Source organism: Populus euphratica, unplaced genomic scaffold (assembly GCF_000495115.2).
Source record: "Populus euphratica unplaced genomic scaffold, PopEup_1.0 scaffold774.1, whole genome shotgun sequence".
NCBI lineage: Eukaryota > Viridiplantae > Streptophyta > Magnoliopsida > Malpighiales > Salicaceae > Populus > Populus euphratica.
Genome location: NW_011500642.1, coordinates 58,770 through 80,107, shown reverse-complemented (window position 1 = coordinate 80,107; position 21,338 = coordinate 58,770). Strand labels below are relative to the sequence as shown.

Sequence of the window (21,338 nt, the reverse complement as noted above, 5' to 3'; positions counted from 1 at the left end):
TCTTTCTATATACGCTAACAGTAACCTTCGTGAATAGTACCGTATAGATGAATAGTGTCGTATAGGTGAATAGTGTCCGTAAGCATGAATAACTTTGTGTATTAACAACATCAACCAAAAGGCTCTGATACCACTGTTAGGATGCTAGCATGCAAACCCAACAAGATAAAAGATAAGAGACAGGATAAAATGAGAAATGGAACACACAAGAATTTACGTGGTTCACCCAATTGGGCTATGTCCACAGACAAGTATAGAAGAATTTTACTAAGTAATGTGGGAATTACAACCTCTCTCTAATAATAGGAGAACAACTAAGAATCTCTCTATTATTAGGAGAAAACACCTCACTTACTCTATCACAAATACCTCATAATTTTGTGGGATTACTCTCTCTTCACTCTCTTCTTCTTCTTTCTATTTTGGTGTGCATATAGGCTTGAATGCATTGCCTATTTATAGGCAAGAGTGAGGGTATAATGGTCATAAATTTAGGAGGAATATATGCCTAACAACTCATCCTTCACTCATACTTCATTAATTATACCAACTCATCCTCCACCAATTACAACTCATCTCCCACTCAAATCCCATTAATTATGCCACCTAATTACATGACTTTACACAACAGATTTCATAGTATCCCATCAATTCTTATTTTTAGTTTCTATAATGCATATCGTGAGCTCTTTATGACTTACATGTAGCAACAACTCTCCTGCAGGTTTTGAGATCAAATCATCACATTTGAGGAAATATGAGAACCTTAACCTGAGCTATAATATGTTCAACGACAACATTTTATCATATCTGGGTGGATTTCCTGCTCTCAAGTCTTTAAATTTATCTGGCAATATGTTGTTAGGATCAACGACTGTCAATGGTAAAGTTTTTAATATTTCATGGCATCTTCTACCTAATTAGGCATAACTTACCCAAAATTCATTTTTTTAGATTGTACATGAAAACTTATTTTGCTTATTTTTCAACAATACCTTAATCTCTAAACTTCTCATGCAATTTGTTATTTCTATCCAAAAATCATCATAGGTTTAAGATGTATACTTAATTGCAAAATACTTAATTTCGCTACTTATTTGATTGCCTGTTTTCAATTCTACACATCATAGGTTTAAGGAAGCTGGAATTACTGCATTCACTGGGAGCATTGCCATCCCTAAAGACCCTTTCTCTTAAGGATACTAATTTAAGTTGGACATCAATAAGGCAAGGTTAATCAAAGTTTAGTTTCTTAAAATCTCGTAATAATATTGAATGGAATGGGTACTCTGTACCACCACTATTTTGATCATGCCTTTTCTTGGTTCTTTTTCACGGGGACTTTCTTCAACTCGACCACCCTCGAAGAATTGTATCTAGATCGTACTTCTCTCCGAATAAACTTTCTCCAGAGCATTGGAGCATTGCCTGCTCTTAAAGTTTTGTCTTTTGGTGAAATTGACCTTCATGGCACGCTGCCTGCTCAAGGTATATTAGCAACTCTCCATCTGCCTATAATTAAATTATCAATGAAAGATACTTGCATCACTATTTTGACTATTTTGAGATAAATTGTACAGATTTGTGTGAATTGAAGAATCTGGAGTAGTTATATCTCTATGGAAATAATTTAGGTGGTTCACTCATAGATTGTTTGGGGAACTTGTCATCTCTACAACTACTAGATGTTTCTAGAAACCAATTTACCGGAAATATTAACTCCAGTTGTCACGGGGATAAAATTTTCTTCGCAATCTTAATCCCAGCGCAGCAGTCTAGTCCCGTTACTAGACTCAGCCTTTCTCCCAATTCACTCGTGTTTGTCTAAAGTCTAAGTGTTTCGTATACTCAGAGGTTTTCCCCACAACTCTTATCAATTTCGGCAAGAAGAACACAAGTTCAAGATTAAACACAGCACAATAACAACACCAGCAATTTACGGGAACCAACCCAACCTTTATTAATTCACAAACAAAGGAATACACAATAACAATGTATATGTGCTATGCACAATCCGAATCTACATGCTACACATGTTTAGGCTCTATATAATACACATATATATAATGGAAGTTACACATAAAACTGCCCCTTGACAGCTTAACTCCTTCTAGACAGCACAACACATTTCAATGACAGCCAACTGCCTTGAATGCGAGTAGGCATTCGCTGGACCAATCCCAACGTTGATTTTTCTTTAACAAATCAGACAAAGGGGCTACCTTCTTGCTGTAATCTTCTATAAACCGACGATAATAATTTGCCAAGCCCAAAAATGACCTCGGCCCAGTCACCGTCGACAAAGCTGCTCAATCTCATATAGCCTGCACCTTCTTCGGATCCATCCGAACCTACCCAAAACTCACCAAGTGCCCCAAGAATGTGATCTCAGAACAAGCAAATTCACACTTCTCTTTCTTCACAAACAGTTCATGTTCTCTTAGTCTACGCAGCACCTTATCCAAGTGCACAACATGCTCATCCATACATCGGTTAAAAATAACAATATCGTCCAGATAGACAACCACAAAATCATCCAAATACTCATAAAGAACATAAACTCGTCTTGAGCCAAATGGCATAACCATAAACTCGTATGACCCATACCTTGTCATACAAGTCGTCTTGTGCTCATCCCCCTCAGCAACTCTAACATGCCAGTATCCAGACCTCAAGTCCAGCTTTGTGAAAACAGAAGCCCCACTCAATCTGTCGAGTAAGTCTTGAATCAGCGGCACAGGGTATTTGTTCTTAATCGTTACCTTATTCAAAGTGCGATAATCCACACACATCCGCAAGCTACCATCTGCCTTCTTCTGAAACAGAACAGGAGCACCATATAGAGCTTTTGAAGATTGAACAAAACCTGCATCAATCAATTCCATCAACTGCTTTCTCAATTCGCCCAATTCCCTTGGCGACATACGATACGGAGGTTGTGATGGTGGTGTCGCACCAGGCACAAGTTCTATCTTGTGATCAACATCCCGCCTTAGTGGAAGCTTTTTCGGCAACTCTGGAGGCATCACATCTTTATACCCCTCCAACAGCCCAGCAATAACTTCAGGCACTGACCCAACCTGTTTTGACTCCTCAATCACAGTTACTGCCAAGAACACTTCACCACCTTTCTTCAAGACTTTGCTGATCGCAATGGCTGAAACCAAGCTAATTCCCTCCTTTCGACTTTCAGCCACCACTACCTTATAACAAGGAACAAAACAGGGACAAACCTCATTCGCAATCAGAATTCCATCCAGATGAGGCATCAACGCAATCTTGGCTCTCTTCAGAAAATCTAAGCCAAGAATGACATCAAAATTGTTAAGCATCACCACCAACAAATCTTGCTTTCCCTACCACTTATCCAGCACCATAGGCACGCCATAGGCCATGCCTAGTATTCGTTGTGCCTTGGCATTCACTGCCTTCATCAAAGTCTTGCTGTTACTCAAACGCAACCCAAGTTGCGTCACCAACCTGTCAGCAACGAATGTATTCGTAGCACCAGAATCCAACATAGCAACTATCTCCCTGTCATTAACTCTAATTTTAACATACATTAGAGAATCCACAACACCCAATTTACCTTGTCGCAGCACATCAATCCGTGCTAAGTCAGTTTCAACAAGGCTGGATTCGGCCACCGAATCCTGCATCTCAGCAACTAAATAATTCAGCACACGCATTGGGTTGATGTGCGTGACTGTCTCCTTTTGGTCACTATCACCCACAAGAATTGCATTCAACCTTTCCTTTTTCGGGCATTCTCTTGTATAGTGTGGTCCACTGCAAATGAAACAACCTGCATTCGGCTTGCTGGGGTCCCTTTGTTGCACATCAGCTTGCTTGCCTTTTCCCTTATCAATCCCAGGCTTGTATCCTCCCCCACCGAACTTCTTTTTCTTTCTCTTTTCATCCCTCTTATCCTTAGTCTTGAATCTCAAGAGGACAACAATAGAACCATCTCACATCACTATCTTAAAGTCGACCAAGCTATCTGCAGCAGCAATGGCAGATGGTAAGTCTTTAACATTCTGCCTCAGCAACTCAACCTGTGCCCAAGGCTGTAAACCTGACATGAAGTTGAATAGCTTATCTTCCTCAAACATGTTCTCTATGTCTAGGATCAAATAACTAAAATCTTTGACGTAATCCCTCACCGATTTTTCTTGCTTCAATTTCTTCAAATCTTCTCTAGCCAGCCAAGACATGTTGTTCGACAAGAATTGTTCTTTCAACTTTTGTTTCAAGCGATCCCAAGTTTCAATTTTAGGACGCCTAGCATTGAGATCATCCTTGATCTGAGTCCTCCACCACAGCTTCGCATCACCAGACAAATACATCGTTGTGATGTTTACCTGTTCGTCAACCCCAATCCTAGCCACCCTAAACTACTGCTCCATGTCCCACAGCAAATTTTCCAACTCTTTGGAACTCCTTACGCCACCGAATGGCTTAGGTTCTGGTACTCTAGGTTTGGACGAGCCACTACCCGTTGCGACATTCGATACTGCCTTCTTTAACACCGCGATCTCCCCCTCCAGAATTTGTATCTTGCTGCTTACCTCTGTCGCAAGATCCACATACTGCCCCACAACCCTCTCTACCATCTCCACAGCATACGCAAGTCTATCATTCACTGTATGATTTTCATTTTCGGCCAAAAGACCCAGAACAGTTTCAATATGGGTGAGTCTTTCGCGAATCACCTCCATGCCTGATGGCATTTGATGTTCAGCAGTAACTTTATAAATAGAACGAGCCAAGGCTTTGATACCACTTGTCACAGGGATAAAATTTTCATCACAATCTTAATCCCAACGCGGCAGTCTAGTCCCGTTACTAGACTCAGCCTTTCTCCCAATTCACTGTTGTTTGCCTAAAGTCTAAGTGTTTCGCACACCTAGAGGTTTTCCCCACAACTCTTACCAATTTTGGCAACAAGAACACAAGTTCAAGATTAAACACAACACAATAACAACACCAGCAATTTACGGGAACCAACCCAACCTTTATTAATTCACAAACAAAGGAATACACAATAACAATGTATGTGTGTTATGCATAATCCAAATCTGCATGCTACACATGTTTAGGCTCTATGTAATACACATACATATAATGGAAGTTACACATAAAACTACCCCTTCACAGCCTAATTCCCTCTTGACAACTTAATTCTCTCTAGACAGCACAACACATTTCAATGATAGCCAACTGCCTCGTAACTACTACATAACTGCCCACAAGCAACTTCTTTGGTCTGCCACCCAACAAACCAAACTGTCCAAACTAATTTTTCCTAGGTGCCGGCCCTCATAAGCAACTCAAGATGACTTAGACAGTCCATCATCAAAGTCCAGCATGGTGCGAAGCATAAACCCGCTGTTCGCACACACCCGTTATACTCGTTGTCGAAATCTGCACTGCCCATGCATACTGCCATTACACTTGTGTGATACCACTGCCTAGCAGTGAATCGTTGGCGCGCCCTTATGCCTAAGGCTATGACACCAGTCCTCTTACCAACATCATATCCCTTCAATTCCTCTCACTATCAAATAACCTCTTTGAAGTTCCCATTTTAATGAAGCCTTTTATGAACCACTCAAGCCTCAAGCTCTTTGATAGTGAGAACAATAGGCTAGTAACGGAACCTATTGCCTTTGATAATTTGATTCCAAAGTTCCAACTAGTCTTTTTCCTCTTGTCAAATAGTCTAACATCAGAAGCAATCAATGTAGAAATTCCCAACTTCCTCTGTAGCCAATACGACTTAAGAGTCCTTGATCTCTCCTACAACAACATCATTAGAATGTTTCCATCGTGGTTGCTTAAGAACAATACACGATTGGAGCAACTATTTATGAGTGAGAACTCCTTTGTTGGTACTTTACAGTTGCAAGATCACTCAAATCCAAAATTGAAAGTCATAGATATATCCGACAACAACATGAACGGTCAAGTTCCAAAAAAATATTTGTTTGATCTTTTCAAATCTAAACACCTTAAGGATGGCTAAGAATGGATTCACATGTTGTATTCCTTCTTGTTTAGGAAATATTAGCTCTCTGGATGTTTTAGATTTATCTAACAATCAATTATCGACAGTAAAACTAGAATGGTTGACAGCATTAACGTTTCTCAAGCTGTCAAACAACAATTTGGGTGGGCAATTACCTGACTCAGTGTTCAATTCTTCTGGACTATATTATCTCTACCTAAGAGGTAACAACTTTTGGGGTCAGATACCAGATTTTCCACCACCCTCTTGGAAAATATGGTTTGAATTGGATTTGAGTAACAATCAGTTTTCAGGCATGCTTCCAAGGTGGTTAGTCAATTCGACGCTACTCTGCATAATTGATTTGTCCAAAAACCATTTTAAGGGTCCAATTCCAAGTGACTTTTGTAAGCTTGAGGTGCTTGAATATTTGGACCTTTCTAAGAACAAATTGTTTGGTTCTATACCATCCTGCTTCAATCCACCGCAAATAACCCATGTGCATCTATCTGAGAATAGATTGAGCGGTCTATTAACATATGGATTTTATAACAGCTCTTCCCTGGTTATGATGGATCTCCGAGATAACAACTTCACCGGTTCCATTCCAAATTGGATTGGTAATCTTTCATCATTGAGTGTTCTCCTTTTAAGGGCTAATCACTTTAATGGCTTGTTCCCTGTTCATTTATGTTGGTTAGAACAATTAAGCATTTTAGATGTTACACAAAATCAGCTCTCTGGTCCACTACCCTACTGTTTAGGCAATCTTACTTTCTAGACACGTTCCAAGAAAGCGTTAGTGGATCTCGGATTTGTTTTTCCATCAAGGTCCATAGAAAAAGCTTATTATGACACAATGGGTCAACCGCTAGTGGATAGCATAAAAAACTTGGGAAGCATTTTTTGGCCCAACACTACAGAAGTGATAGAATTTACAACTAAAAATATGTATTATGGTTACAAGGGAAAAATTCTCACCTACATGTCTAGCATTGATCTCTCCTGTAACAACTTCTTAGGAGCAATCCCTCAAGAATTAGGAAACTTATGTGAGATACATGCATTGAACTTATCACACAACAATCTCGTTGGATCTATACCTGCAACGTTCTCAAACTTGAAGCAGATTGAGAGTTTGAATCTTTCTTACAACAACTTGAATGGTGCTATCCCTCAGCAACGTACTGAAATTACCACACTTGCAGTTTTTAGTGTGGCGCACAATAACTTGTCAGGTAAGACACCTGAAAGAAAATATCAGTTTGGGACCTTCGATGAAAGCAGTTATGAAGGAAATCCTTTCTTATGTGGACCTCCATTGCAAAACAATTGTAATGAAGAAGAATCACCATCGCAGCCAATGCCTAATAATGAACAAGAAGATGATGGTTTCATAGACATGGATTTTTTCTACCTCAATTTTGGTATATGCTACACAATTGTGGTGATGACGATTGCAGCAGTTCTGTACATCAATCCATATTGGCGACGCAGGTGGTTTTACTTCATCGAAGACTGCATAGATACTTACAACTATTTTGTGATGGCTAGTTTTCGTAAGTTCTCCAACTTCAGAAGGTGAATTTGTTTTGATTGTTGCTGGGAAGGCAGTAGTTCGTTGCTTATGAGTTATTGGTCCTGTATGTCTAGCAATTGGATACTTGGTAGTGTCTGTCTCTGTAATATTTTGAAGTAAAAAATAATAATAGAAAATGACAACAATGCCTTTGAAGGAGTAAATTCTAAGTTTAAATTATTGAGGGACGCTTTGGTAATTTTTCTAACAATTGGTAAATATAAATAGGAAAAGAAAAACAAAAAAAGAAAGAAAAGGAAGTGACAAATTTTTTGATAGGAAACCGTGAGAAGAAGAAGAGAAAAGATGGAAAGAAATGGTTTTTCATAACTTCTGAGGTTAAATTTTGGGTTTGTTTGCACGATTCTCAAGTTTAGTTTTGATTTTAAGATTTTTGTGTTTGTAGAGATTTTTAGTTGTGTTGTGAAGTTTAATTGATGAATTATTGTTATGAGTAAGTATTTAATTAGTTATCAACGGAATTTTTTCTGTTGGTAAATTATTTTACCAATGAAATTATCTATTGCTGTATCCCTTGATAAACATTAGTGAAAATATTTTGTTAATATATATTGAAGGAATTGTGGTGGAAAAAGAAAGAATAAAAAAAGCAGAAAAGTATGATGATATATAACTTTTATCAATGGTTTTTACCAATAGAATAAATCAGATAGTAAAGTTCATTTGTAAATATACTAATAAAAATAATCCCTTGGTATAGACCGATAAAATTACAAACGCTATTACAGAAGGATTCAAAAAGTCAAATTGTATGGTGATGTGATAATTTTTACTAATAGAATTACCAAGGGAATGCCTAACAGAATTATTTTGTTGGTAAATCCGAATAGTCACCCCCTCAATCTTAACACAATTCAATCTCACACAATAAATCTGGTCACCACAACACTCAGTTTGTCAACATTCATGTTCTGATTTAAATTTTATTAAGGATACTCCACCTTAAGTAAGCAAATCTATCTTCTTCTTCTTTTAATTTAAACATAATTTTTAAATGTATTTTTTTTTGCATATTTTTGTAATATATGCATTTTGTTTGGCTATTTATTTGTTTTATAATTTTTTTCCTCGTACAATTTACTATATGGATTTATGATTTGTACATGTTATTGCACCTAATATCGTTAACAACCTTTAAAAATTCAATTTGGTGGAGAATGAACATATTTATAGTATCTTATTCTTTAATAGAAAAATATCTTATTTAAGAGGTTGCCACTTGATCAACAGATATTATCACTCATTAAGCATCCTAGTTATGATAAACTATATTATTGATTTTGTTTTAAATTATTAAAAGTTAGATTTTGCTATGATAGTCTATTCGTAATATTTCTAATTCTAGTATCAATAAATATTCAATTATAAATACTTCCAGTTTTAGTGTTGATAAATATTACATGATAAAACAAAAGAAGATTTAGTATTTCTACTCTAACATCAAAAAATAAATCAATACACTATATATATATATATATATATTTTCTTTTTTATGGGTTTGGCCCAGCTCGGATGGGTTGGATTCAATCAGCTCAACCTGACCCAGCTGGACAGCAGGAATCACGCGTGAATTTAGTCACGTGTGCATCAACAGTGTGAAGGTAATTAAAATTACCTTTCAAAATGGAAATGAGCGTACCTGGTTCCTGAAATGACGAAGACGGTGGCAACGCTGGTTCTGGTCTCGACGATTTCCTCTGCTTATATTCTTTCCTTCTGCTCGTCCCTGACCCAGCTGGACAGCAGGAATCACGTGTGAATTTAGTCACGTGTGCATCAACAGTATGAGGGTAATTAAAACTACCTTTGAAAATGGAAATGAGCGTACTGGTTCCTGAAATGATATATATATATATATATCTTTTTTATGGGTTTGGCCCAGCTTGGATGGGTTGGATTCAATCAGCTCAACCTGACCCAGCTGGACAGCTGCCATTGCAGGACTGTTGGTAGCGACAACATGGCCTTTTGAAATGGTATCATGGAGGATAGTGGGCAGCTGGGGTAAGAGTCGTGGGTGACTGTCTTTGGCGCATTTCCCTGGATTTTCCAATCGAATCGGTCCCTGGGATGATGAATAGTGGAAACGGCGACGTTTTCCCGACTAAAATGGATATTTCCAATTTGCCCCCCTAAACTTCTCACATTTAGCAATTGGATGACTGTCTTTGGCGCATTTCCCTGGATTCATTTTGGTGCTATTTACAAAACGGGTTTTTAATTTAATCAATTTAATTTTTAATTTTTTTAAAAATTAATCTTAAAAAAATTAATTAATCCCCTTATACTATTATACTATCAGTGGCTATTCATTTGGATCAACGGACCCAAAATCAACTCCAAACTTTGATATTTCTTTAATTAAACCTTATTATATTAATTAATTAAATCAAAGTATTAAATCCTTGAACTTCTAATTCTTTTAATTTTTTTATCAAATTAACTTCCAAAATTATAAATCGGTCCTTGTTAGTCCCCAAACTTTCAATTTATGTTATTTTAACCCCATCTTCAATTCATTTATTTTATTATTATTTTTTTTTGAAAAATTCACAAATTGGGTTATGACACATGTTATTGTTTGTTTTAGATTTTATAAAATCATATTTGTTTGTAAATTAATGAAACTTATATTGAATTTTTTAGTCAAGTGTTTTATGATGAAATAAATAATGGCTTATTTAATAGGATTATTTTATATTTTATTAATTTTATTGTAGAGTTATAATTTTTTATAAATGTGTAGAAATTTGAATTTATGTTGATATATAATTGATAATGAATTACGAAAACTATTAAAATAGATTGAATAAAATTGAACTAAACCAATATTTTTGTAAATTTATTTAGTTAACATAGTTAATTAATAAATATTGTTATCATTATATATTTAAATAGATTTAATATCAATAGTGGATGGATTGAGATTTACCCAGAGGTGGAAGATAATGGATTATTGTAATGGAGTTTAAGGTTTTATTAATTATACATTATCTAATCTGAAACATATTAGTAGAGATCGTATTAAATGTCTATGCAAGAGGTTTAAGAATAAAAAAATCGATTTAGATGTTGTAACTATTCATGTTGTACAAAAAGAGTTTATAGAGAAATATTTGTGTTGATATGCATATAAAGAATCGTAGGTTTCTTAACATGTTATAGTAGAGAGGATAAGGTTATGTATGGAGTTGTAAATGACAACAGTAATTCTTATAGGAATATGATTATATATGCGACGAGAATGAATTAAGGTTATATTAGTCAATATTCAATAATAGATAAAGAACTTAATGCAGATGCGACTAAATTTTTTTATTTTTTAAAATATTCTAGCTAACTATTATGGAATGGTTGCATAAATCCATGAGCTTATTGGTAAAACATTTATCAATTGAATGTGAGTGTAAATATTAATAGGAATTTCTGTCAATAAAACTATAAAATCTGATAGTGTACGTCACTTATATATTTAATTCCACCTTAAAAAAACTCATGCGTAAATCATAACATATGCCAAACAATAATTAATCAATATATAATTTAAATTAATATATAAACTAAATTAAATCTAACAATTTGTTCATACACCATTAGCATAGAATCTTTTGCCTAAAGATAAGGATAATTAGACCATTAATCTTGGGGTTGGTTACAATTCAGCCCTTATAGTTATTCCTACAATATTTTATATTTGCCTTGCCTTCCCTCCTGTACATAACGTTAAATATTCTCTAACTCTTTTAACAAATGCAAGTGGGGAAAGAAACCTTCACCACCTAAACCCTCCGGTGGCTCAGATGTTTAAAAATTTGTAGGCCACATGCATGTCCCTATTCATTACCTCCGGAATCTCTTTATATTACCACTAATCATTATAAATTACAACACACCCACCCAGCCACCCCTGTGCTTAGCTATGGCTTTAATCTTAGCGATATGAATGTCCACATGGAGTCGCCAACGGAATCTTTATATTACCAATTGAATGTAAGGGAAGATCTGGCAGAGAGTTCTAGTGTCTCTGGTTTGAAATTTAGAATCAGAATCAACTTAATGTTGATCAAATTATTCTTGGAGGCTAATTTAACAATTTAAGTTTTTAAAATCAATTTGTGAATATTTGTCAATTCAGAAAACAAAGTTACTAGATAAGATGAAAACAAAGTTATTAGATAAGATTTTAAGAATGATTTTATACACTATTATACTTTTACTAGTGAATTTGATAATTAATTAAGTTTTGGTTGCTTTCAAAACATTTAAATTTTGTGATGAGTGGATGAATTAGTGAATGAACTAAATAAATTAAATAATTTAATCCAGAATAATGACGTTAAATTTTTATTCAGATGCTAATGACACTTTTTTTTTTTAGATTAACGTGGGTGTTCGGGCCAGCTTGCGCGCACCACGACTAATCCCACGGTCCTGAAGTTAACGACCATGTAAGCCTCCAATGACCATTATATGAGCAACCAAGGACTCGAACCTGAGACCATAGAGAGAACAAACCCCTTGATCCCAAGTCCTTATCACTTGACCACCACCTAGATGCTAATGACACTTTAACCAATAGGTTACGGGCTTGGATACACTTTAGTCTACTATTATTATTCCTAAAATATTTTATATTACCCTTGCCATGACACATGCAATAACATCGTATATTCTCCTTCTCTTCAACTCATTAATCAAAGAGGAAAAGAAAAGAAAAATTCACCACCTAAACACTCCGGCGGCTCAGATACTAGAAAAATCTATTGCGTGCTCTGTAGGTCTTGTGCTTAGCTGTGGCTTTATTCTTAGTGATATGAATGTCCACATGGAGCCACCAACGTGATCTCTTTCATAATAGCACCGACTGAATGCAAGGGAAAGTCTAGCTGTAAGTTCTAGCGTCTCCGACGTGAAATTTAGAATCCAACTTAATGCTTATGATCAAATCATTCTGGAAGTTTAATCTAGCCATGAGCTATTTGTAAATTTTTCAACCTGACTCTTCATCTAATTTAGAGTTTAAAATTAACCATGAAAATTATTAATCTAATTGACTTGATATATTTAAATATAATGATTTGATTTTTTAAAAACATTTAAGATAATATTTTTTAATATTAAAATAATAATTTAATGAATTAGCCCAAATTTTATGATTTAACTCATCAAACTCGCAACTTATATCATATACTTAATTTAATAATGTTGTTTTTCTTAACTATTTTTATTTGAGTATAAACTAAATACATAAATATTTATTTGATAGTATAATAATCTTATAAAAAATAAAATAAAAATAAAAATAATTATAAAAATTAATCTAAGATTAAAAACTATTTTGGATGAAACTAAAAAAAAAAAGAACCGCTCCTCTAATGTTCATTTCTCCCGGTTCTTTTAGTTTCTAGTTAAAGTTAATTAACCATGCCAGCCCCAGTAAAGTTCTTTTAATGATTTAATTTTAAATCGACAGAAACCTTGTTAATTAAATAATAGTATTGACTTGTTAATTAAAAAATTCCACCAACTAAACACTCTGGCGGCTAAGATATTAAAAAATTCCATTACATACTACATCGTTTACATGCGCAATTGATTATAATTATTTTATTTATTTATTTATATGAATAATTTGGACAACTTATGTTTATCTTGATTAATCTCTATGAATTTTAAAATTAACAATTAAATAAACATCCAATAACCATTAATATTAACAACTATAGAGAAAACAAACCTTTTCATCTTAAATTTTTATCATTTAACCACCTCTTATAGTTATAAATAATACCTTTTCTTACAATTGATTATAAGTTACAAGATATATAAGTAATACTTTTTCTTAGACCAACTTAATGCTTATGATCAAATCATTCTTGAAGTTTAATCTAGCCATTTAAGTTTTTGTGACCTATTTGTAAATTTTTCAACCTGACTCTTCATTTAATCTAATTTAGAGTATAAAATTAACCTGAATAAGAATTATTAATCTAATGACTTGACATATCTAAATATAATGGTTTGATTTTTAAAAAAATAATTAAGATAATAATTTTTAATATTAAAAATTAATCCAAGTTTCATGATTTAACTTATCAAACTCACAACTTATATCATATACTTAATTTAATAATGTTGTTTTTCTTAACTATTTTTATATAAGTATAAATTAAATATAAAAATATTTAGTATGATAATCTCATAAAAAATAAAGTAAAAATAAAAATAATTAAAAAATTAATCTAAGATTAAAAAATATTTTAGATGAATCTCAAAAAAAAAAAAGAACCGCTCGTCTAATGTTCATTTCTCCCGGTTCTTTTAGTTTCTATTTAAAGTTAATTAACAATGCCAGCCCCAACTAAACACTCTGGCGGCTAAGATATTAAAAAATTCCATTACATACTACATCGTTTACATGCGCAATTGATTATAATTATTTTATTTATTTATTTATTTATTTATATGAATATTTTGGACAACTTATTCTTATCTTATTAATCTATATAAATTTTAAAATTAATAATTAGATAAACATCCAATAACCATTAATAATACTTTTTCTTACAACTGATTATAAGTTTACAAGATATAAGTAATACTTTTTCTTAGCTGAGGCTTTAGTCTTAGTGATATGAATGCCCTTATGGAATCACCAACGTAATCTCTTTATATTACCAACTGAATCCAACATAATGTTCATTTTTAGAGTTTCATTTAATAAATTAAGTTCTTAGAAATAATTTTGTGACGGTTTGTCTATTAGACTCTATCTTAACATGTTAAAAACTATCTTAATTCAAAAAATTAAATTATTAGATGAGATATTAATAATGGTTTTAGATGTTATTCCAACTAAATTTGATAATTAAGTGGCTTTGAATTCTATCTGATGGATGAGATTTTTATCATGATCATATATGAAATGAAAAAAACCAACTCATCTAAAATTTAATTTATTAAACAATGCCTAATGAAAAATATTTTTGAAATTAAAACTTGTACAACTCGTCATGTTGTGCTGATATTTTTTAAATTTATTTAAAATATGATGTAGACAATCATTTCACCTAAAAAAACATAGATTGGGGAACAAATTCCAACTTTAATTATATATTAATTCACCAACAGCCCAAAACTTAGTGGTTAGGCATCTATTAGATTAGCGAGAAAATTTTATGCGAGCATATTAAATTCCTCAATAATCAAAGGAGTTAACCTAACTAGCTAGTTACTTGAAGATTAAAGAAAGAAACAATGAGAGCAAAGGAAAGAGTAGTGTGTCTCTATATATCACATCGAGTTGAAGAGCTAAAGATACACAAATCGAAAAGAGTGAGAGTGAGAGTGAGAGAGGCTGCATACAGCATCTCAGTACTATTACTTCTAGGAAAGTGGCTCTGCTGCTGCTTGAACCAAACAATTGCCTTTCTCCAGTATAGGCCAAGGTGCGTGCTCTGGTTTGCTTAATTTGCTCATTAATTAGTTTTGTTTTCTCTCCATCCATGTTTCTTCTTTCCATAATATTTGATACACTAAGACGAACGGTTCAAGGGGAATGTCATGAATGTAGCCTGTCATTCTGAAACTCTAGTTCTAATTTCTTTTGGCTCTTAATTAGTAAGTCAGCAAGCGCAACACTGGAAACGAGTTTTCACTTTTCCTATGCTTTGAAAGGAAAAATGTTGTTAAAGATACCTCATAGAAGTCTTAAATGAACCTCACTGAAAAAATTGCCGTAAGAAAGCTGAGGATAGGAGCTCCTGGTTAAGGAGGATGCTACTTCATTTACTACGTACTAGGTCGTTAATTAGAAGTAAAATTATACAGTCTCTATGAATCTATAAATCTTGATGTGGATAACATGTCTTTTATGATCAGATTGAAGAGATAAACTTTGTCTCGTTGAGCTAAATCTGACCTGAAAATAAAAGATGATCGTTAAAAAGAACACAAGTAGATGTAAGCTTGTTAGATGAAGAGCCATGGATATATTATAATTTTATGTACTTGCTGAGGGCATTTGATTTTCGTAAAATATTTTATAAAATAATATATTTTATATTTTTTAGATGCCAATCTCTCCTTCCCTTTTCTTTTGCCTTTCCCTCCTCCTCTTTCCCTTAAAGACTATTTAATTTAGATATCACATGTGAATTTAACGGATCTATAATATACTTAATGTTCACGTACTAATTAATTAGTTTTTAGAACTAGACACGCTAGTCAAATATTCATTTTATTTATAGGGATTAATTTATAACTTATTCATTTTGAGAACAAGACTAGAAGTCAGATTCTTGAGAAGCAAATATTAATGGCAAAAGTTACTATTGTCTTTGATTACAGGAGCAAAAACTTCAAACGCATAACTTTTTTAGTTAATTCTTTAATTAAGAATATAAGTTACTTTTTTGTCGTATAATCTTAATTTTTGAGAAATTGTTTTTGTTGGTAAATAATGATTCGTTTATCTATTATCTTGGCAGCAAATTGCAATAGATGGGAGAAATTCGTTCACCATATTTTTCACTTGGCCAATTTTACTATGGAGATAATTATGATATTCATTCACCGTACTTTTCGTATGGCGGAGAGGACTTTCACGGAGATAATGCCGAAATTCATCCACCTTATTCTGCAGCCGGAGACTATCAAGGAGATAATGCCGAAATCCATCAAACATATTCTTCAGCCGGAGACTACTTTGGAGATAATGCTGAGATTCATTCACCATATTCTTCAGCCGGAGACTACCTTGCAGATAATACTGAAATTCATTCTGAAGCATTGTTTCATCAAGATATTTCTGGAAATTCATACAATGCACAACAATTTGTTAAGCATGGAAAAGTACTCCGTCATGCTAGAGTAGCTTTGACATATGAACAAGAGAGTGATGTGTGCATCTACAGAGTTCGCGGGGCACTTCGCAAATCAAACGAAGCCATGTACAGTCCTCAACAAATTTCTATAGGCCCTATTCACTACGGCAACAGAAATCTGCGTTTCATGGAAAGGAAAAAGTATGAATACTATGAACAGTTCTGGAAAGACAGGGTGTCAAAGGAAAGGGAACGGAAAGGGGCTGAGGACGAGTTTTGGGATGCCCTGGAAGAAGATGAAAATAAGATCCGCCAATGTTATGAAGTTGGTTTCCATAGAAATAAAAGTTCTCAACGCTTTCTGGATCTGATTCTGTACGATGCTGTATTCATCTTCGAGCTATTCCTCAAGTACAGAGAAGGTAGAGAGAAGTATATAAAAGATTCTGTATTGAAAGAAACATGGTTGAGGTTGGCGATTCGACGGGACTTGATTTTGCTTGAAAATCAGCTTCCATTCTTTATTCTTGCGAAATTATATGAACTTCTTCCAGGAAACATCAAAGGAGAAAACACGGAATTTATAACTCTTGCTTGTTCCTATTTTAAACCCTATCTTCGAAGTAACTTCTCTCCTGCAGCAACAACACCAAAGCATTTCACTGATTTGGTAAGATCTTTACTATCCTACAGTCGAAAGGGCAAGCCTGTGCACCAAATCGAAAGCTTTCACAGTGCAACCAAGCTACGCCAAGCAGGAGTTAGTTTTAAGGTTCCACGAGAACATGAGTGCTTACTTGATGTAGAATTCAGTAGAAGATTGAGAACAGAGTTTTACATACCACAGCTTGAGATAAACGGCAACACTGAAAGTCTCTTCAGAAACCTTGTGGCCTTGGAGAAGCGTTTTTATAGAGGACAAGAGTACATCTGCCATTACATCAACCTATTGAGTATTCTTGTTGTCAAACCTAAAGACGCGAAACTCCTAATGAAAAATAAAATTGTAACGTATTACAAAGACGAAGTTGCTGTGAGGGACCTGATTTAGAGTCTTGCATCAAGCACGACTGATCTCCATTCCTGTTATCACGGCATCTTTTCGACGGTGGATGATTATTATAAAAGCTCCTGGGCCAAAAACCCCGCATACTTTGTGGAGGAATTTTTCGGGAATTTTTGGAAAGGTGTTGGAACGGTTACTGCAGCTATCTTCCTCATCCTCACCTTGGTACAAACAATTTGTGCGATCCTTGGCCTGCGCTAGCACTCCAAGTGGATCAAGTCAATCCAAAGCCTTTGTAGTTTTATTTCTCCTGTTTGTTGGCTTTTGTTGTGTTGTGCTGTGGATTTTATGTTTCCTGTGCAGTCAATAGACACACACACACACACGTTCTCTTTGATGTTTTTTTTTTTTAAATTCTTATCACATGTAACTATTCTTTATATTTTATTTTGGATTTCTCATAATTTGCGTTTAATATTATAGAACATAGTATTTTTTATTTTAAAATATATTAATTTAATATTTTTTTAAGTAAAATACATAAATTACCATATTTCTAAACACTCACGTAACTTATCTCTAAGTGTGCGAGGATGATAAGAATAGACATCAACAAAAAGCCACAAACATGACTTGTTAATATAATATTTTCTTCCTAGGTTTTCAAGCTATGCATGTTAATGTCACTTTCTTGGGCTGAAGGTTGACCAAACCAAAGTTGTGGACACATAGTCTAGAAAATAATAAATAAACTTGAAATAAATAAAATATAATTTTGATTGATATGTAAGCTAGTTTAAAAATATACTCTACTATCCAATAAAAAATATATATATACACGAGTATAAGAAACTTATGATAGTATTTTATTAACATAAAAAGAAAAAGAAAAAGTGGTGATCAATATTAATAAATCAAACGAAAGAAAATTGGGGTCAACACATTGATCTCGTTTTTACCACACATTCTTAAGTCATTAACAATACTAAAATAGCTTGAATATTAAATTTAGTTTTGATTGATGTAGAAATTAATTTAAAATTATGTTTCATTACCGGATAAAAAAAGAATTTACAAGAGTATTTTATTAAGATAAAATAAGAAATTGTTTTTACTGGTTATTAATGTTAAGCGTCCACCAATTGATCTTAATTTTTACCCTAACATCGTTAAGTCTCTAACGCTGTTAACTCACCACACCCATATTAAAGCACAGGTTGAGATATGGAGCCTCCCTCTTTTCCATTTCCTTGATCTCTCTCTGGGCAGCTTCTGTGTACTCTGCCCTCTCTCTATCTCTCGCTCGCTATCTGTAAGCAATCCCCCTCCCTTTATTGCTTTTGTTATTATTGTTGTAGATCTTGATCTGGATTCGGACGGGATTAGTCTTGTTTTGGTTCTATAGTTTGTCTTTTTTAATTCTCTAGATCTGACCCTTGTTAGATTTGATCTGTTTTGGGTAAGTTTTTCAATGACCCTTTTGTTTGTTTTGTTTGCTGGTATTGACATTGAGAAGATTATGAATCTATAAATTTGGCTTTGGTGCGAAATAATGAAATGAAAATAGAGGAATTTAAAAGAACGGACTTTATTGTGTATACAAGCTTGGATCTGTATGATTTATTGTTGATTCTCAATGCCCTGATGGATTGGACCTTGTGTCGTATGTGAAATGTTGTTAAAAAGGAAAGATTTTGTTTGCTTGCATGCAGTGTTTGATTTTGATTGTTTCATTGGTGTGAATGAGAAAATGTTATAATGGATGTAAAAGTGATCTTTTTTTAAAGATTGATTGTTGGGTTTTATGATGCAGGTGAGATTTAGGAAAGATGGGCCTTTCATTCAGTAAGCTTTCTAGCCGTTAAGAAACCAACCACCTCTCAAGTCTCGACCCATGGCCCAAAGCATTTGAAGTCCTTATGTTCAAATGCTTTGCAAACTAGGTCTCTTTATTGTTATAAGTTAAAACTCTAAGAAATAAAAATATTATAAATATAGAAAGATTTTTAAAATATTTAATTTTCATTTGCTTTATTTTTATTTTTCAAAAAGTTATTATAAATCTTTATATAGAAAATAAACTAGAAAGAGGTCTTGATTTTATACCTGCTCCACGTATAATATATATTTATTTTCAGTATACTACTCATCTATTATTTCTCATTTTGCAAAATCCTAGCCATTAACTTGAGATGTTATATAAGTCAAGATTTAACTAGTGTTATGTATTAGGGTTTTAAGATTCAATCTCGAAAGTGGAGTTAAATGGTAACTTTATGGAGGGTGGAAGGAGTAAAAAAAATGATAATGATAAGATTTCAGAAGTAGAAAATAATTATGTCAATTATAAGATGATATTAATTGTAATGGGTTTCTTTCAAAAGCAAAATTATGATTTTCGTGTTAGAAAAATAGTGTAAGAAAATAATTTTGGTAGGACTAACTCTGGATCAAATCTTAGACCTAGAGTGGATTATAGTGATAAAAAAAGTGTTGTTTTATCCTGAAGAAGACTATTCAATATCACTGTGAGAAGTAAAAAGTCAATATAGAAGAACTGAAGTTAAGGAGCAAGAAGTCTAGAGATGCTGCGACCACTCATAAAGATATTCTCATGATTTATAGAGGCAATGAGGTTTTTGAAAAATTCATGAATTTTAAATTCTACACTCTTTTCATATTTGTTTAAAGAAATAATGGTTTAATAGTTATTAAAAAAATGATGGAAATTTAATCACTCAACAATCTTGCTCGATCTATATCTGCAATGCTCTCAAATTTGAAGCAGATAGAAAGTTTGGATCTTTCTTACTACAATCTGAATGATATTATCTCTCGGCAACTCACTAGCAGTTTTTAATGTGGCGCATAATAACTTATTAGGTAAGACTCGAGAAAAAATATCAATTTGTGACCTTCAATGAAAACAGTTACAAAGAAAATCTTTTTTTTTTTTTTGTGTGGATCTCCATTGCGAGATAATTGTAATGAAAAAGAATCACCATGGCAGCCAAAGGATAAAGGTGAACAAGATGATGATGGTTTTATGGACATGGAGTTTTTCTATATCAGTTTTGGTATATGTTATATAGTTGTGGTGATGACGCTTCTAGCAATTCTTTACATCAATTCATATTGGCGACACAGGTTGCTTTACTTCATTGAAAACTGCATCGATTCTTGCAATTATTTTGTGGTGGCTTGTTTTTGCAAGTTCTCCAACTTCAGTTTGTGATGATTGTTTGTCCTCTATGTCTCTTAGCTCAGCCTTTTTATTTGATTTGTTATTTGGGCTAAAAATATAAGCTGGACTACTCATTTCTGATCCATTAGGAAGGGAACTGATTTGCATGATTACTCTTTCAACTCTCAAGACTTGTCTAAAAATAAAATGAAAAATGACCTGCGTCTGCATTCAATTCTCATTCTCGCAACTTCGTTATTTTGTAATTGATTTTTTTTTTCGAGGAGAGAGGACTTGATTAAGTTGTATAAAGGGAATGATAATACTGTAAATTGCCAAAATCACTACTAAGTACAAACAAAATATTCTATGCATGTGTGACAACACTTGTATCTGCATTTGTATCAAGGACGACCCCACCTCAGCTATTCAATCAAAGCACTGAAATTGGAGCAAAAAGATCCACCTTCTTCAACAGCATTCCTGGTCGTTTCTTCTAGCTTCTTTGTTCTGCTCCTCATTTCCTCTGCTTCTCTACAGCTTCACTTTTAACATGATCTCCATGCACTGCAAGCCATTCCCTAACTCGAACACCAACTCCAGTTTTTAAAACATCGGTCACCAACTTTTCATTATGGAATTGCTCAGCAAAACATAGTCACCATCCTCAATGAGTCACAAATGCACCTATTGCTTCATGATCAAGAATCAAAACT

General features: G+C 33.7%; 2 protein-coding genes, 1 long non-coding RNA gene and 1 pseudogene across 5 annotated transcripts in view; 3 read left to right on the top strand and 1 right to left on the bottom strand.

Moving 5' to 3' along the window:
- Positions 1–21,338, top strand: part of LOC105115821 (receptor-like protein kinase) — a 57,653-nt pseudogene that overhangs the window by 21,520 nt on the left and 14,795 nt on the right.
- LOC105115816 (uncharacterized) lies at positions 662–1,624 on the top strand. Its single transcript, XM_011012844.1, has 4 exons — positions 662–883; positions 1,131–1,232; positions 1,339–1,488; positions 1,581–1,624. The coding sequence occupies exons 1-4, from the start codon at positions 784–786 to the stop codon at positions 1,607–1,609; spliced, it is 381 nt and encodes a 126-aa protein (XP_011011146.1). The 5' UTR covers positions 662–783; the 3' UTR covers positions 1,610–1,624.
- LOC105115817 (putative UPF0481 protein At3g02645) lies at positions 14,752–17,846 on the top strand. 3 transcript variants are annotated; one of them, XM_011012848.1, is made up of 3 exons: positions 14,752–15,055; positions 16,097–16,161; positions 16,219–17,846. In XM_011012848.1, the coding sequence occupies exons 2-3, from the start codon at positions 16,110–16,112 to the stop codon at positions 17,481–17,483; spliced, it is 1,317 nt and encodes a 438-aa protein (XP_011011150.1). In that variant the 5' UTR covers positions 14,752–15,055; positions 16,097–16,109; the 3' UTR covers positions 17,484–17,846. The 3 variants fall into 3 exon arrangements, with proteins under 3 accessions (XP_011011150.1, XP_011011149.1, XP_011011147.1); XM_011012847.1 differs by having other exon boundaries at positions 16,097–16,280; positions 16,332–17,846; XM_011012845.1 differs by having other exon boundaries at positions 16,097–17,846.
- Positions 18,760–21,338, bottom strand: part of LOC105115819 (uncharacterized) — a 12,209-nt gene continuing 9,630 nt past the window's right edge. Inside the window, exon 3 of the long non-coding RNA XR_840396.1 lies at positions 18,760–19,139. This is a non-coding gene — a long non-coding RNA (uncharacterized LOC105115819). The remainder of the gene's footprint in view (positions 19,140–21,338) is intronic.